The sequence below is a fragment of the Malania oleifera genome, chromosome 9 (genome assembly GCF_029873635.1).
Source record: "Malania oleifera isolate guangnan ecotype guangnan chromosome 9, ASM2987363v1, whole genome shotgun sequence".
NCBI classification, from domain to species: Eukaryota; Viridiplantae; Streptophyta; class Magnoliopsida; order Santalales; family Ximeniaceae; genus Malania; species Malania oleifera.
Genome location: NC_080425.1, coordinates 84970044 through 84988022, shown reverse-complemented (window position 1 = coordinate 84988022; position 17979 = coordinate 84970044). Strand labels below are relative to the sequence as shown.

Below are 17979 nucleotides of genomic sequence, written 5' to 3'. Positions count from 1 at the left end.
TGTTACATAACGGTCGCGGCCGTTATTTAAAACCATGCTTCAAATTAACTAGAGGGTCCACTTGTCATCTACTCCCAACCAAAGGAAGCCTCTCATTCTCCATCACCTTTTCCAAACTCTCTGCGAATTAAAGCAACAACGGAGTCCAAGAATGCACTTGACCAAGGATTACAAGTGACCACCCAAAAGAACTCCTAAATAAGTAAAGGTGAATCAAGTTGAGCATGTAGATGAAGAAGCCAACTATGAATTATGATAACTCATTATAACTCACGTTCATGTGCTTGACAGATTGACCTGCTCTGCCTCTGCCACCCACACCCAGTATCTCTAGGCCTCAGTACATCTTTTTGTGTTTTTTATTTGCATGCAAGTATTTTACACATACTAACAGATGAAAACCCAAACAATGCTAATGTTGGAAAAAATCTTATACCCCACACCACTTCGACTAAGGAAGTTTTGTCTTCACAAGTTCTAACACTTCTTCCCATCTATTTAGACTTCCCTGCAACAAAAATGCCCTCATCTGCCATCACCAGGAGGGCTCAAACCATGGGAACATTTGGAACGTTCCACTGATCAGAAATGTTTTTGACTGGGAAAATTGATGATCTTATTGACTTTCACAGCAGCCCTTGCAATGTTCAGAGCCAATGCTCCTCCAACAATCCCAAGTGGTCCCTGTGCAAGGAGGGAACTTTCACTGTGAAATCCTATTTCAACCATCTTAGCTGTGCGATGGAGTGCACAAGCTCTTTTCCTTGGAAGCCCATTTGGAAAACCACAGCCCCTAGCACAGTTGCCTTTTTCACCTGGGAGGCCGCTCTGGGGAAGATCCTCACCCTTGACAACCTTCAAAAAAAAAGGTCTCTCTACTGCGAATAGGTGTTTTGCGTCCCTGAAAGAACCAGAATCTGTAAATCACATCCTTTTCCCCTGCTCCTGGACCAGGAATATCTGGAGTTTGGCCACTTCATCAATCAGAAATGGTCACTGCAGCGTCAGTTGAGAGCAAGATTTGGGCTTTGAATGGATCATGCCAACAAGTTCATTTGGTGGTTTTGAAAGAAAGAAACAGAAGGGCCTTTGATGGAACGGTTTCTTCTCTGCAGGCCATTGAAGATAACTGGTTTTCCATGATCTAGTAGGCATTGTGGGTTGCCCGAGAGGGATCTCCCAGTTTTTCTTGATTTCCTAGTTGTACTTCAGTGACTGGTGTTTGTTTTAGTTATTTGTTTGTTTTGAACTGTATTGGATTGGCATCTTATTAATGCCCTGTTTGTCTTTAATAAAGTTTTCTTTGCTGACCAAGAAAAAAATTCCTTCCCATCCATATACAACATCCACTAAGCATTAATCCCAATTATTTGGGGTCAGTTACAATGATCAATTATCTATATTCCACACGCCTAGATTTAAAGTAATCCCTCCTTTTCACTTCCAAGCTGTCCATACATTCCCATAAACTTCAAGCATGGAAAAAGATCAAAGTATACCCTTACCTCCTTTGCCAACACTTTTTTGTTTAGATAAAAAAGTATACGCACTAAAAGGAAGAAGGAAAGAATATATGAGGAAGGAAAAGGAGATCCCACGAAGAAAAGAAATTAATATGGCACTAGCCTCCGGAGCTCATACAAAGGAATAGCTAAAAACACCTGAACATAAAAAATAAAAAAAAATGCCATTCCCTAAACAACTATCTTCAAATAGAAATGCAATGGCCCGATCTCTACGGGAACTTCAGCCTTCTAAACAGCTGTGTAAACAATGCAAGGAGGAAAATAAAGCTTCGAGCAAATGTCATCTCAAGGATTCATAAGAGAAAAATCCCAGAGCTATCGTTCTAGTAACTAGCATAATACCTAAGGTAAGGAATAGCGTCTGTATAGCCAAGAAAAAGAAGTAAAGGAAAAAAAACCCAACCCAAATGTCATCCCATAAACAGGCAAAGGAACCATATTCTATTTTTGGGTGACACCACAAATGAGATAGCTGAGAATGAACTTCCAACTTCCAAGGACTCCAATGTGTAGCAGAGATAGCTTCCCTAGCATCCCACAAATTGCATTTCATTCCATCCTCAGCCCTTTATTACCTCTAGCAAAAAAGAATTTGATCCTAAATGAACTCTTCACAACCATTTTCAACCAATTAAATCTTTGTAGACGACAAGTTTACGAGACCCAAACCCCATCAGATTCATACCAACTACAGAGATCCCAACCTTCCAATTACCAAGTGATCCCAGTGCCTTCACATGCAAAAACCATAACAGATCCCTCACTGTCTGTTCTAACCTCTCCACGATTCACAGGGATCCTAAGTAAGGGTATAGAAAAGAAAGTACATGGGGATAGCAGAGAGTGGAAATTGAACGAAGCAATGCATTGGAAAAAAGAAGCTCTAACTCACTGATATCAGATCCCAAAAGAAAAAAGATCTAGGATCTAACACCAGCCCTCCCCCCCAAGAAAAAACATAAAAAAAAAGTAATAATATGGTAGCAGCTGACATAAAAGCACCAGCTATAAGTTCTTCAAGCACTGAAGACCCACACCATATATATACACACACACACACTAGCAAAACATATTCTTAATAATATTAATCTTAATGCTGGAGACTTCCCCAAGAATTTTAATAACAAAGCACTTCCCAAAAGTTGGTCAAGTTAACATGAAAGGCCAAACAAGAAAGACAATATTTCTACATTCGCTACTGTCTCGTCTCTCAAGCATCAATAAGCATAACAGTAACAACAAAAGATAAAAGAAAAAATATAAAAACTTGAACAAGCCCTAGCACTTTCAACATGCATCACCAATCTATTAACAGAGCCCACCAATCAAAGAAAAATTAAACAGAAGAAGAAAAAACAGATCACCCAGCCGCTAGGTCCCACCATCACCAACCCTCCCCCCACCCCAAAAAAAAAATAAGATAAAATAAAATAAAGAAAGAAAGAAAGAAAGAAAGAAAGAAACCACCAAAAAGCAGGAGAAAATAAAATGGAAAAGAAAACAGGAAATTTCTTTAAATGCCATTATCATAAAACTAAAGTTTTAAATAGGAAAAAAAAAGAGTGGCATAAAACCAATAATCATATGGCAAAATTAGTGCAACAAAGTTTCTAATATATAATCCTGGAATGCAACAAACATAGCAAGTCTATTAAGGAAATAGCTACATTCATTGACCCTAATGAATTCAGTATACGTGAAAGTATCTAGCCCAGGCCCCACTAGCTAGTAGCAGGTAGCAACAAACAGTCAATCAACACACTGATCAAGTAATACAGCCATAATATGCACAAACCCATTTACCAAATCCATAAAAATAGAAATGGAGAAAACTTCAAAGAAAAGGGTAGGAGACATGTTTTCGGGAACAGAATACGTAGGCAATCATTAATTAAATCCCTCCACCACCAAACCCCCCCCCCCCAAATAAAACAAAAAGGGAGGGGCGAAGAAACAAAGCAACAGCCACGATAACAACACCATCAACAGAGGTAACAGAGTATTGTACATGTACAAAACAATTTATACGACAGATGGAAAAGGACAGAGGTATGACCACACCTGCACGTATAAGTCATCTCTTACAAGTTTAACCCGTAGGTGTCTTTCTAAAACTTCTTGAACAACATTTTTCTCACTCTCATCTCGCAACTTTTCTGCCAAGAGAAAGTAACCATCCCGTGCCAAATCTTCATAAGAACTGCCAAAAGTCCTGAAACGATCAGCCCATCGAAACAAGTCTCGTGGAGTTATGAACCCATGCTTTCCAGCAAAAACTTTACTACGTTGCCTGTGCAATTGTAACTCTTTCATAACTTCAACCATTTTCTTAGCATAACTTTCTGGAATCTTACACCTCCTCTCTAATATTGTGCTCAGCTCATTTTCTGGGATCTCATCAACATGGATTTCTACAAATCGGTTCCGAAATGCACGAGAAAGCATTTTTCGCCCACCATAGAAAGTAGGAGGATTTTGAGTAGCAAAAAGCATGAAATCTGGATGTGCATGTACAGTTTCACATAATTCAGGTACAAAAAGCTCTCTGTTGTCATCTAGCAGTCGGTTCAAAGCTTCCAGCACATCAGATGGAGCCAGGTTAAGCTCATCAAGAACTATCCAGTATCCATTCCGAACAGCCTTAACCAATACCCCTTCATGAAACACAAGCTTACCACAGGCATCAGTTATGTAAGAACCTAAATATTCCTGCAGATCAGTATGCTCATGATTATTAATCCGTACAAATTCATGACCAGTTATCGCAGCAAGATACTGAACAAGGCTAGTCTTCCCACTAGATGTGGGTCCCTGTAAGAGAACAGGATATCTCTTAATCAAAATGGAACGTGCCAGGTTCTTAAGATGCTCCTTTACACTTTTTGTTAGAACATAGCTCTCCAAGAAATCATCAGACACCAAGTAGTCTCTAGCCATCAAATAAGCATCAAAAGATTTATCTCGGGGTATTTTCCCCCCCAACAAATAAGACAAAATCATTTGGTTCATTAACTTAGCACTAGTTCCATCCAATAAAGTAAGAAAAAACATACAAAATCCATCATAAAGTGCTCTTTGAAATTCAAATTTTTTTCTCGCCTTCTTAGTGTACTCCAGTGCACGGTAAAGAGACCTGAGACTGTACTGGGGCTTCTGATTAGCTCCATCTTGCAACTTTTCTTCAGAGCCCTTCTTGGCAGCTTTGTAAAAATGCATTATTTTATTTACTAATTCAATATTTGAATTGTTGTCATCCATAAACTGATTTATAAAAAGAGACAAATCGCCATCATCCAACACATCATCAACAAAGTATTCCGTAAATCTACTACATAAAGAGAGTGGTAAGTCTCGCTTCCCAGCATCAGTTGCAGGATTCATACAGGCAAATATGCGAAAGTTGGGATGTCTATGAATATAATCAACATCCCCTCTCTCAGCCAGACAAAATGACCCATAGTCTCCTTCAAGTACACCAGTAATTCTTTGCAAGGTCTCTGGAGGAGCTAAATTTACCTCATCCAGCAAAATCCAGTCGCCATGTTTAAGTGCACTGACAAAAGCACCTTCTACAAATGAAAAGACCATTCCAGACGATGCAACAACTTGGCCATGGGCAGTTTCAAGTTTCACAGAGAAATTTTCCCAAGCTTTGATAATTCTTTCATCCAAAGGTTTCTTCCGCTTTTTGCCAGACCCACCTATTCCTTCAGCTGATGATGTTTCGAAAGATCTAACAACTTTCTGAAATCCTCTTAATAACTGTACCCAATTTTTGTTGCTCAAATATTTTTGTAAATTGGCAAGAAAAGTATTATTGGCCTGCACATCAACATACAATAGCATTCATTATTTATTGTCCAGATAGAATAATATTTCACAAGAATGTCTTGAAGAAAAGACTAAGTTACCTTAACAGGGAAACTCCTAGAGAAAAGATTCTCAAACTCATTGTAAAGAGGAATGCATACAAAACGTGCATCTGTAGGCTTAAATCCCCCTAGCAAATCAGCAACATCACTTTGCTGACTTAAGTTCTGAGAAAAATATTAAATTAAATTAAATTAATTTTTACGGTCAGAAATACCCCTGGTACAAAAGAAATTTACACCCAATTCACTCACTCTCCACCCTTCCCCTATTTGCACACAAGCATGCAGAAGATATAGCTCCAACACAAACATACCAAAACTGTTAGTTTTTGACCAAGCCTAGCAGCTAGATTCTGCACAAGTGTAGTTTTCCCAGTGCCCGTTTCACCAACCAAGAGAACAGGCTCATTGTGCTTGACAGAGCAGGCTATTCTCTCCAGTAAATGCATAGAACTACGAATCTCAACAAAGGGCTTCTTCTGGTCCCGAAACTGCAAAATCAAAAAACAAATTTGAAGAAAGAAGCTTAACATGACAAAGCGGAATTGAGAATGTCAATAATTATACTCACTGCTGTTTGAAAGCATTGGAGAGTAACTCTTCCAATTCTCATGTCTGATAGAGAATCCTACAATCCAATAGCAATTATCAGAAACTGCCAAGACACAGTCCAACAGATATACTACGATCATGAAGCAATAGAAACCTGAATCACGGGTTTATTTGGAGGGTATAAGGACTCTGATACTGGAATGCACAAAGCCCACAACTTCGCGATTTCTCTCATTATAGTCAACCGATTCTCGGCTGAAGCTGAAGAAGCCGCAAAAATATCTACAGCCTGAAGGAAAAAATGCCATAAATATTGCACTACTTACGAACATATTCATCAGTACACAACAATCAGTAACATAATTATTGCTCATCTATATCAAACCTCTTGATAAATGCAATTATATATGTATGATGACAATTGATCTTCCACAAAGCTAAAACCTAACCCAGCTATTCTCTTGCACCATTTAAGCAGGTCCCTGCCATTAAAAACCAAAGATGCAGTCAATTAATTCCAATTAAACTTAACATTAAAAACAGTTTCTCCATCTACATAAGTTGAAGAAAGGACATCAGTTACCTCAATGAGAACCTGCTGAAAGAGAGAAAGGAATCAAATTTTCCAGACTGAAATCCTGCGTGCTGGTGTATAACCGCAGAATTAACTCTTTCAAAGGTTTCTGCCAGAAACAACATCTTTATCATAAAAAATGTATCTATTCAGAGACCAGCTATTCATAAGAAACAGATCTATCATACCTATAAGTCTTCCAGTTAGAGGTTCCAAACTTGGATACCAAGCATTCACAATATTCTTTAGGTCCTCATTACTCGACAACCGGATCAGCACTCTCCTCCAAAGAACACCAAGTGAAGTTCCAACTATATGAAAGGAAAATAGAAAGATTACAGATAGAATAGCAATTAACTATACATATATACAGACTTCTTTCAATGATTACAAGAAGCATAAAGTTACAAATTCAACTGGAAAACAATTAAATAAAATTAGTTTGATTGAGAATAGCCAGAACCTACACCGTAATTAAGGATTAGTAAGGTTCATCAATGATAAAGTGTCATCAAGCAAATAGGACAGGGGCAGTTGGTTTGGTACATAGGTGGGGTGTGGGTAGTTTGGTGCTTTTCTTTTTTGTGTGGGGGAGGTGCTGAGAGGGAGACCCAAACAAGAAAGGAAAAAAAAAAAAATAGGCATGTGTTTTACATATCATAGAAAAAAATATAGCAATAATGTTGCCAAAATAAGATAGCTTTGGCACTGAAAGCACATAGATCAATTCAAAAAACTGGTAAAGCTGCCAAAAAAATAACATAAGCCAGCAATACAGTCTCTAAGGAACTCTGTTCACCTGCAACTCCCTAACACAATGATTTGTAAGTTTCAACTAATCATTCTATCTGAACTTCAAAGAAGGCATAAAATATTTTACAGCAGAAACTCAGATAACTTGAGCCTTGATGTATCATGATGAGTGTTTTCAGGAAAGTGACAAAATAACTCAATTATCCTACAAAATCATTAAATAACACAATATATTCAAGATATTGACAATCTTAAAAAGTTATCTTAATCAGTTAAAATTCAATTAAATATGGTTTCAGTTGACCAATTAAAAAAGAAAAGGGTATAAATCTAAAAACCAACCAAATAAGTCATCACCCATTGAAACTACAATTTACAACAAAACACAAGGCAGGCAGAAGGTACATATAATTAAATCCTTATAAAGCAGGAAGCCTGATCCATAACTAGAAGTCTATCTTAGCAGAAATAATGACATGTAAACACATCAACTATAACAGCAAGCCCATGTAACCAAAATCAAATGAAAAGTAATTTTGCAGAAGAACCTAATTGATTCCCAAACCTCCTGTAAAGCGAGAAACATCAAGCTTAGAACTTGAAACTGTGGAAAATAGTCGAAATCTTTCTGCCACCTGTATTGCCTGCAAAAGTTCCAAACGTTTCAAACATTCCTCGTCCCATGGGCAAAGGGGGGTGGGGGTTGGTCAGAATTTGAAGGAAAAAATAAAAAATAAAATAAAAGAAGAAGAATTAAAAAGAGAACAGATGAACAAAAGTGCATTTGTTTTGTACTACATGACAAATTAGACAAGCATTGTCCCCAGCAGGGAACCATAAAATTTGGCAGTAGAATTCAAAAGAAAATTCAAAAATACATGCAGGTTACAACGAAAATTTAGGGAGCAGTCATGAAAGAATAAGGGAATGTTATTGAACAACAAACACTCAATGTAAATCAATGGGAACTATTTTTTTATCGAGGAGAAAATTCATTAAGAAGAAGTACAGCAGGGAGCATATAAATACTCTTTAAAAGAGGAACAAAAAAAAAACATCAAAATAAATCAAAACAGCGCAGCCAGCCAATCACACTGTCAAACAGAAACGAGAGCCCTTTGAAACATCTGGCAGCAAAAGCCCACAGGGAAATCAGATACTGAATCCAATCCCAAATCATAATCAAAGACATCATCTTCCCTGTAAAAATACAAGCATTTTGCTCCAACCAAATCCTCGACAAAGCCACAAAAATGGCACACCACCACAAACACCAAAGCATCCTTACCCATTCCAAAACCTGAAAAAGAGATAGAAAAATACTCCATCACTTTGGACACATCCAACTCTCTCCAGATAAGCCAAAAAGGTTATTCCACACTCTTTAAGAAAAGGAACAATGAACGAACAGGTGAGAAGCAGGTTCCGATTTTTTTTCAAAACAAAGAGAGCATACATCTGGGAATAAAGCCTTGAAAGCCCCCCCTACCCTTCAATATATTTGTTACTGCAACCCTATTAAGAACAACCAATCAAATAAAAGCCTTAATCTCAGAAGGGGCTTTAGTCTTCCAAATAGAACTATGAAGCCTGAAGGACAAGTTCTTTTGGTTAAATGCTCCAAAAAAGATTTACAAGAATACTCGCAAAATCCAGGAATGGTAGTCTCTCCTTTCAAAAATAAGCCTATCATCCAACAAACATAATAAGGAGGTGAGCTCCAACACCTCCCTATCAATAAGAGCCAAACGAAAATGTAAGTCCCAATAAAGACCACCCCCAATAGAAATAAAGAATGAAGAAATAAATTCATTGTGTGAACTGCAAAGAGGACAATCTATACAAACAGGGAAAAGATGAGTAAAGGGAAGAACCCCCCCACACAAATGTCTTCCCAAAACCAAATATGACAGCCTTTTCCCATAATAAAATTTGTATAAGGAATACAAAGAGGATATAACTGTTAAGCTTCCAACAACTTCCGCAAGAACATTTCAACCCCAGAGTAGCATCTCGCACATTATCCTGCAAGCCATATTTACTTCTAATAACTTTGTGCCAAAGGGAAGACTCCCCTAAGGGAAAAAACCACAATCATTTAACTATTAAAAAGCAATGTTTTTAGACACCAACTTACCAAGACCCAAAGTCCCCTCCTTCTTAGACCTACACAATCAACCAACAAACAAAATTATCTTTATTCATCCCCTCCCTACACCAAGGAAAGTTTCCCATGATTTTCCCGATATTATTGGCTACGCTCAGGTATTCTAAAGATAGACAAGAAATAAAGAGGAATACTAGCAAGGTAGGCCTGAATTAGGGTAATACAGGCAGCCAGAGAAAATAAAGCACCCTTCCACCTGTCCAACCTCATAGATACCTTCTCCACCATATGATCCCAAACCCAAGTGGTCTAGGATTACCATCTAGAGACACACCTAGATAAATCAAAGACCACTCAAGAATAACACACGCAACAAAAGAGGACAATTCCAAGGATCTAGAGATATTCAAATCAATACAAGCCAATACACTCTTTCCAAATTTATTTTTATACTGAAGACCCTCTCAAACAAGTGCAAAATAGTAAGCACATTTAAAAGAGACTACCTATGCTCTTCTAGAAAGAAAATAGTACTATCTGCAAACTGAAGATAATAACGGACAACTCCCTTGCTTCCCACCCCAATTACTCTCAAAAAACTTCTTTCTATAGCGCTAAAAACCAATCTATTCGAAACATCTACCACAAGAACAAACAAAACAGGAAAAAGAGGACCTCATTGCCTAACACCCTCAAAACCATGAACCAAAATTCAGGCTCTCCATTAATAATAAAGGAGAAAGAAGCATTAGATACACACCCCCTCTTCCAAGACAGTCACCTTTGACCAAATTCTCTCAAAAACATTTTGTCAAAATCTACCTTCAAAACCACCCCCTTATTTCTCCTTCTATAAACATCCTCAACAACCTCATTTGCTACAAAAATAGCATTTGCAATCTACTTATTCCCCACATAAGCATTTTGAGCCTCCAAAATAGTAACTCCTATCAAAAAACTCAGCCTCTCAACTAAAACCATGTTCTTATACACACTAGTGACTAACTAATAGGCCAAAAATCTACAGCTTTAATAGTCCTATTCTTCTTAGGCATCTAAGTGATCAAGTCGAGTCAATGTGTTTACCCAAAATCACATTAAAATAATTCATTGAAGATCCTCATTAAATCCAGTTTGACAATATCACAAATGTCTTGAAAGAAAGCCATACTAAACCCATTTGGACTCAAAGCCATATCCCTCTCCATCTTAAACACAACCGCCTCAACCTTATTTCCCTTAGAAGGCCGCTCCAACCACACCATCTGATCACCACAAACAAGGCTTCATTCCAACCCCTCACACATAGGCATACAAACATCCCCTCTATAAACAAATTAGAAAAAAAATACATATATAATAATCTCCTTAGGAGTAGCAACTTCTCCTCCCTTCAATTCCAATACCTAAGATCCCCCACCCAACCTCTTCTTCTCTATCCAACAAATTAATCTCAACCAAAATGTTGTCTTTCTTTGCCCTAAAATCCCTAAAAACATCAATAATCCATATTTTAAGTTCCTTTTTTAGGCGTTCTAATTTTCTCATCCTAAAGCTTTCCCAACCCTTCTTAACATTCTCACTCCATACATTCCTAACCAAAATCAAAACAACTTCTTATGACCCAGCCATATATTTTAAAATTTAAGATGAAAATGGCCCCCCACTTGATCTTGTATTGTAGTAACCCGACCCCGAGAAAAAAATAATAATAATAATAAAATAAATAAATAAAATTAAAAAAGAGATATTTTGGAGAGGATATTTTGAAAAGAGATATTTTGAGATATTTATATATAAATATCTTGGAGGAGATATTTATTTAGATTACTTAAGGGCTAAGTTAGGATTTATTCTATAAATTCTCTTATTCTCTCTTTCTCTCTTATTCTCTTTCTCTCTCTCTCATTTTCTCTCTCTCTCTCTCTAAGATCCTTCGCCGTTCATCGTCCGTTTTCAAAAACGGAGGGTACTGCGTGGATCAAAAGAGGAAACTCTACACTTTTAGTGGATCAGATCGTCGTTTCGGAGAGTTTTGGGTTTTCCCAAGAATCGAGGTAGGAATCTAATCCTAATTTTGATTGGATATTTGGATAGCAGTAGAAAACATAGTAAGGTTATGTTCTGTGGTTTTAGGTTTTTGGGATCTCGGGTTGTCGTTTTGGACTGTTTTCATACAAAGTTTCATTTCAAGTATAAGGTAAGGGGAACTTAATTACAACAGTTATTTTGGAAAACTAAACCACTAAAAAACTAGTTTATGTTATTATCTATGATTTAACTGATTATTTGTGAAATTCTACCAAGTAGAAATGCCGGTTTGACGATTTTACAATTTTTGGTAAAAACGAGGATTTCGACGTATGATCTCCAAATTTTACAAACATCGTTATTTGTGTTTATACTATAGTAGGAGAGGCTCGATTCCTTTATTTATTTAGTTAAACAATGTATATTGAATTTCTATCATTTAGCGGGTTTTTGTATCAAACTTGTGTGATATATGATGATATGAGAATGAATGGATTTTCTATACTATTGATATAGAATATGGGAACGAAGTTCCAAATTTGTTATACTGAAAATGTGATTAAACAGAGGCTGGTGATACACCGAGTCGCATCAATGAACAAAGAGGGGTAAACTGAGTGGAAAGACACCGGTTTAAACCCAATGCTATTATGTGAATTTGTGAAAAATACTAGAATTGCGCAGGTTATCATATTTGTATAAATTAAATTTATGATACACAGAACCATAGCTTGAGAGTCCCGGGAGGGTTGAAAAATACTTTCTTTGCAGAGTTGAAATAAACTACTGTTATATGATACGGCGCGATATCGTAGCTAGATGTACACGTGCAACCACACGAATTAAACGATGTGGGTACCAAGATGGTCGGCTAGCAGGGTGAAACCATTGGCTGATATTGGGCCAATGGAGGCAATCAGATCGTATATAGGTACTCGACAGTGTCTGCACGAACAGGGCATTGGACGAGTATCAGTGCACAACCCGAGCCACGGGGTAAAACTGGTTATAAGGATATTTTGTTGTTGGTCATCTGATAAATCATTAAATGGTCGAAAGACAGATGTGGGAATTTTGTAATATGAATAATGATATAACTGATGCAATACTGTATTGAAAATATTTGATTTATATTCCAGATGTTGAATGAAAATATGCATGTATGCAGTCACACACTGTTGTAACTCCTTCCTTACTGAGAGGTGTCTCACCCTATCATACAACCTTTGTTTTTAGGTCCATCAGTATGTCGGTCCTAATAGCTAAAAGGACTGGGGAGATTGTTTTTGGTTAGCTTACGTAAGTATCTAAATCTTGTATTAAACCTAGATGAAAGTCCTGTTGGAGGATTGTAATAACAACAATTTTATCCTATGTATGACTTTATGAGAAATGGTGTGGATGTATTAGTAAACTCTGGTATAAGTCTAGTAGAAATCCCAATGGATGTTTATGTTTTTCCGCGACATTTACATCATTATTATGTATGTTTTACACCCGTATGTCCCTGTTTAGGGCGGGTTGTTTCCATATCTTGAACAGGTATAGATATTATGTATGAAAGAGTGACACCTGGGTCCGTATAAAGGGCCGGGTCGTTACAGTTAGACTCTTATAGAATAAGGAAATGATCCAACATTGGCCTAGATAAAACCCACTGAGAAAAAATTGGAAAAACTTCCTCCCATTCACTAGAAAACAAGAACCTATCTAAACAACTAGCTACCTCCCTCCCACATACCGAACCAAGCAAATAAAGCATTACTCGAAGGAAAATCTCTCAACCCACAATCCTCCCACCCTAATTCTTTTCCCTAGGGAACCTCATGACATTAGAATATCCCCCTAAAATCCACCTAAGAAAACAAAACCACACAGTAAATAATCCATCCCAAAAAAAAATGCCAAAGAGCAGGTATAGAAAGACCATAGACTGGCAAGAACCACCACTAATCCCTTACTTTCACTTAAAACTGACAAAGGAAAAAAACCCCACAAGATTATCAATTCTAACAACTAAACGAGTATCCCGAGAGATGAGGTTTCCCCCAGCCATCCCTTCAGAAGCAAGAACCTCCCACCCTTTGAACCTACAAAATACTACGAATCACACCACAATCCACACTAAAGTTTAGTTTCTTTGATAAAACAAATATCAAAACTATTCAGAATTTCCTAGACCCCTAATGTTCAAACTAATGATTTTCATAATTTAAAAACTTCTCCCCCTTACACTATCCCTATCCCGTCCATAATTCCCTGAAGTAGCTAACTTTTTCAATTCTTTTGTACCTCCTCATAGGTTTAAAGAGAAGCTACCACTTTCATCTCTTCTATTAAAGGGTTCACCATCTTCATCCCATCCCCTCAAGGATTTTTTGAGGATCCCAATTCTCTCGTATCCCATAATGGATTAATCGTCAAAACCCTCCTGCGAAAAATGTATCTTTCTAGCCCAAAGAATTAAGAGTAGAACTTTACAAGCAAGGAACGGATAATATGCAGTTTTGGGATATGTGACCCTCTTGATCTTCCATGAGAAGTCATTCTCAGCTATATATTTCTCCACTACTGAAGCATACTGATTAACAATTTGAATGGAAAGACAATCTATTGAACGAACAATAAGCAAGCCCACTCTTCAAATAAATGTTCTATTTAATTATTTGTGCTCTGAAAATGGTCAACACTAACCTGAGCATCTTCAGATATCCATTCAGAAACTTCATCCCCTGCCTCATGCTTTCCATATAAGAAACAATTACTTAAGCCCACTTTACCATCAGATGATACGTTACCGTGTCACCTATAGGGTGAAAACCCCAAAAAAACCCTCATTTATCCCCTATTCACAATCAACCAATAATCCAATAAACCCTTATCAGACTCACATAAGCTAACCAAGTCATTATCAGACCCATGCAAGCTTTTCTTTCCAACCTCATCCTCTTTCAGTGATATATCTTTGTGTTGTTCATGCATTGGTTTCTTAGAACCATTCAAAGAAAATAAAAGAGAAGAAATGGCCTTTTACACAAGAAAAGCCATTTGTAAATTATTTGGTTGCATAATTTTTTCCTGCAAATCCTTCAGTGCTCCTTTGAGTATCATCTTCATTCTTCAACAATCCCTTGCAAACATCTTTTCCAAGCCTGCTATTCTCTTCTAAGCATTCAGATCTTCACTGTGAATGCATTCTGTTTCTGCATGGAGTGGTCCTCACCATTCCATTCTGTTCTGCTAATTGGGCTTCTTTACTCCCAGTAACTCCATCTTGAGTTTTTTTTCACACCAAAATTTTACTCCTTCCCCGTTCCTTAGAAATTGGACCATAATGGTTTACCACAGCCCCATTCTTTACTTTATTACGCCCAATAAAGTTAGGCCCTTTAAGGTAAAAACTAGATCTTAACCTCCCAAATGGTTTAAAATTGAAATACACAGCACAATCCCAAAACCCCCTCCTCCCCTTCCCACCATGTCGCCCTATGATTGAAGAGGATTCCAGACTACTTGCAATCTAGTGCCAGAAATTTCAAACCACCTCCTTGCCGCAACTATGGCACTCGCCAATGTAAGAGCTTCATCATAAGAAGTATTCAGCCTTCTCTGAGCCAAGACACTCCTGCTTTCCTTGATCCTTCACAGATTTTTGGACACACAATCGGCGCAACAGAACATCATCCCTTCATCCTCCAAATTCTCTCTTCTCAATCAAAAAATACCTTCAAAGCACAGACAAGCTTCCACCGTCCATCTGCTTCAGCACCCTCTGGGAAATGAACAGAGCTGCGTGAACCTCCCTCACCGTATCTTTCCAAATTCAACATTCCCCACAAGTTCCCAAGTAGCTTTCGATCAATAAAACCTAATTCCACTCCCAGAAGTAAGTCCCCTATATTCTTATCTAACCCACAAAGCCCTAACCAAAAAGGCAAAATCTGATTCAAAAACCACAGAAATTATTTATTTTTCAGCACCAAAAAGGGCATCCGGCTACCCGCAAATATGATCAAATCATTCTCCAATATATCAAAGTTAAAACCTTCTCTCTCCACCTTGAAAGGATGGTGAAAACCCATAAAAACCTCTTTGGAAGTATCAGAATAAAAAAAAAAATTTAATTATGGACACGTTTGGGAAATGTTAGATGCATGTCAAAGAAGTATTCAAAGAGTGGACGGACATGACATGAATCATCCATATAGAAGTGATGATGCTGCATTGCTTTCCAGTAACCACAATAATAGTCATATCTGATGCAAGACTATGAAGTATGAACTATGCAATAGCAGCTCATGTTATCAAAGATTTTCACCATACTTCATCCAGAGGATTTCAGGGGATTGACATGCTGAAGACTTCATCACATACCCCGCACCCCCAATAGATAGGCCAAGGATAATAATGTCAGCATTAAAAATTGCAAGAATTTGCTGTATCTAACATGTATTTACTCAAAACAGATCACAAAACAAGAATAAGAAACCCTTATGAAAATAATTTGAATAGCTGGTGTTTGACAAGACAAAATGCTTGCTTAACTACCATATGAGAACAAGCAGCATATTGTGCATGAATTCTATCACGACTTCAGAAATTAGGATTCGTGGACAACTTATCAATTTGGAAACTCATGCATTCGTGTGGATGCATGAAAATCATCAACAAAATTTTATTTCTGTGGTACAAATCAAAGGAGAATTAGTTACCTCCCCATGACCAGTTACAAATGAACCTACACCTTCCAGTAAAGGTAACAAGATGGAATGGACATCAGGTGGGGCCTTGTCAATATCCTCAAAAACAACCCAAAAGCCATTCAAAACAGCCTGAGAAACAATGATTCAAGATGTTAAAAATAAGTGTAAAAAGCAGATGAGCTGCTAAAAGAGCAGAACATCACTAATTTATAAATTTCAAACAAACCAAGGTAAGAGAGCCAGGCTGCCATTTGAATTCTCCAGGTTTCTCTGCGCAGACATAACCCCCAACTAATGTCTTGCCATCAATTTGATCATCCATGTGAATAGATAGAACTGGAGGGGGGGGGGAGAAACAACAAAACATGAAAGAAGACCCCACAAGAAACAGAAAATAACAGTTAAATTAAAAAATATGCATGAGAATGTCAAACGAATCATTTATCCATTAGAAAATAGAAAGTGATTCCAACCGAAACACATAAGTGATAACGACAGTAAGGAGCAATGAAGACTAGCTTATCCCATAAAATGTACAAAACAAATTAAGTAATAAAAACTAGCTTAAATAGATAATTTGAGAAGGACAAATTGACAAAGGAAACATAGCCCCATAGAGTCATTGCTGGATCCTCTGCATCACACCTTACAAACTCTCCACAAATATATTGTTGCTGGGAATGGTTTAACTAATTCTTTTCAATTGGTAACAAATTGCCCCACATCTACATGTGCTGCAGGCGGCATGAAGGGATTCACAATGCACTCTTACCATAATGGTAGTTTGAGCATTCAAGCATAAAGTACCATGCCCACATATGACCCTGAGTTAAGGGTGACTAATGAAGCTCATAAGGCCTGCCAGAATTTCCCAAAAATTTCTCCATAGCTCTAGCCATATAATCTAGTAAACTACACCATGGGACTTTCATGAACTGATATGAACAAAAAAATAAGCACTTGCTAGTTGCTACCATGCTATCCTGTTATAATAAATAAGGGCAAAACTACAAAATTTAAAAGAAAAATTGATAAAAAATTGTCTTAGGGAGTAAGAATAAAGAGATTGCAACCAAGCAGAGGACAAAAAATCTTCAAAAAAAAAGGGGGGGGGGGGGAAGAAAGGGGGAAAAAAAAAAGCACAATAGACAAAAGAACTAACAGCAACAAATCGAGAAAGCAACTCTTTAAGCCCCTGCCATCATAATTCACAAAACATTGTTAGTTAGCTAATTCCCCCTTACCTTTCGCCTTCATTACGCCACCATTCAAAAGAACTTCGTTTCCTCCAAGACCAGACAGCCATAATCACATCATATTCCAACATTGTTAAGCTTCTAGATCTTTCCCATTAATCTCCTACAGATGAAGGGGCCAAATCCCATCCAAATCTTTACCCAGTCCATCTTCCTCAAAAATAGGCACTTCCTCCACACCTTCCTTGGGAGACTAGCACATATGACAAATCCCCCAATTCAGAAGATTCAGATGCATACCCGTATTTTTTCCTGAAACTCATCTAATAATACGCCATTATTATAAGCAAACTTTCTGACCACATCACTCTCATCATCCTACATGTCTCCCCATTCCTTTTTCTCCTTACCTTTACTAAACTTTTCATCCTTACCACCTCCAGTCTTATCACAGCAAGACATCTTTCCTACAGGAAAGGCAATGAAATGAAATTGATAATTTAATTTCCTAGTACGGCAGAGTTTAACACTATATATGAACCAGGGAAAGGGAAAGAATATGCTTTACCTCCCTTGTTTTCTTTTGAAAGCACTAGGCACCTATCTAAAGATACATATGGCTATGAAAATTCTCTTCTTTTTTCAGCCCTTTCGATGCCTTCAAC

The 17979-nt window shown here is 37.5% G+C and overlaps 1 protein-coding gene across 4 annotated transcripts in view; it reads right to left on the bottom strand.

The window, feature by feature from the left end:
* Positions 1 to 17979, bottom strand: part of LOC131164562 (midasin) — a 99692-nt gene that overhangs the window by 59520 nt on the left and 22193 nt on the right. For all 4 annotated transcript variants that reach the window (XM_058121841.1, XM_058121843.1, XM_058121842.1 and 1 more), the window contains 11 exons: positions 16345 to 16454; positions 16128 to 16247; positions 7843 to 7921; positions 6713 to 6835; positions 6534 to 6633; positions 6336 to 6432; positions 6105 to 6239; positions 5970 to 6026; positions 5713 to 5889; positions 5438 to 5563; positions 3588 to 5348 (listed from right to left, as the gene is read on the bottom strand). In XM_058121841.1, coding sequence (XP_057977824.1) covers positions 3588 to 5348; positions 5438 to 5563; positions 5713 to 5889; positions 5970 to 6026; positions 6105 to 6239; positions 6336 to 6432; positions 6534 to 6633; positions 6713 to 6835; positions 7843 to 7921; positions 16128 to 16247; positions 16345 to 16454 — 2885 coding nt within the window. The remainder of the gene's footprint in view (positions 1 to 3587; positions 5349 to 5437; positions 5564 to 5712; positions 5890 to 5969; positions 6027 to 6104; positions 6240 to 6335; positions 6433 to 6533; positions 6634 to 6712; positions 6836 to 7842; positions 7922 to 16127; positions 16248 to 16344; positions 16455 to 17979) is intronic.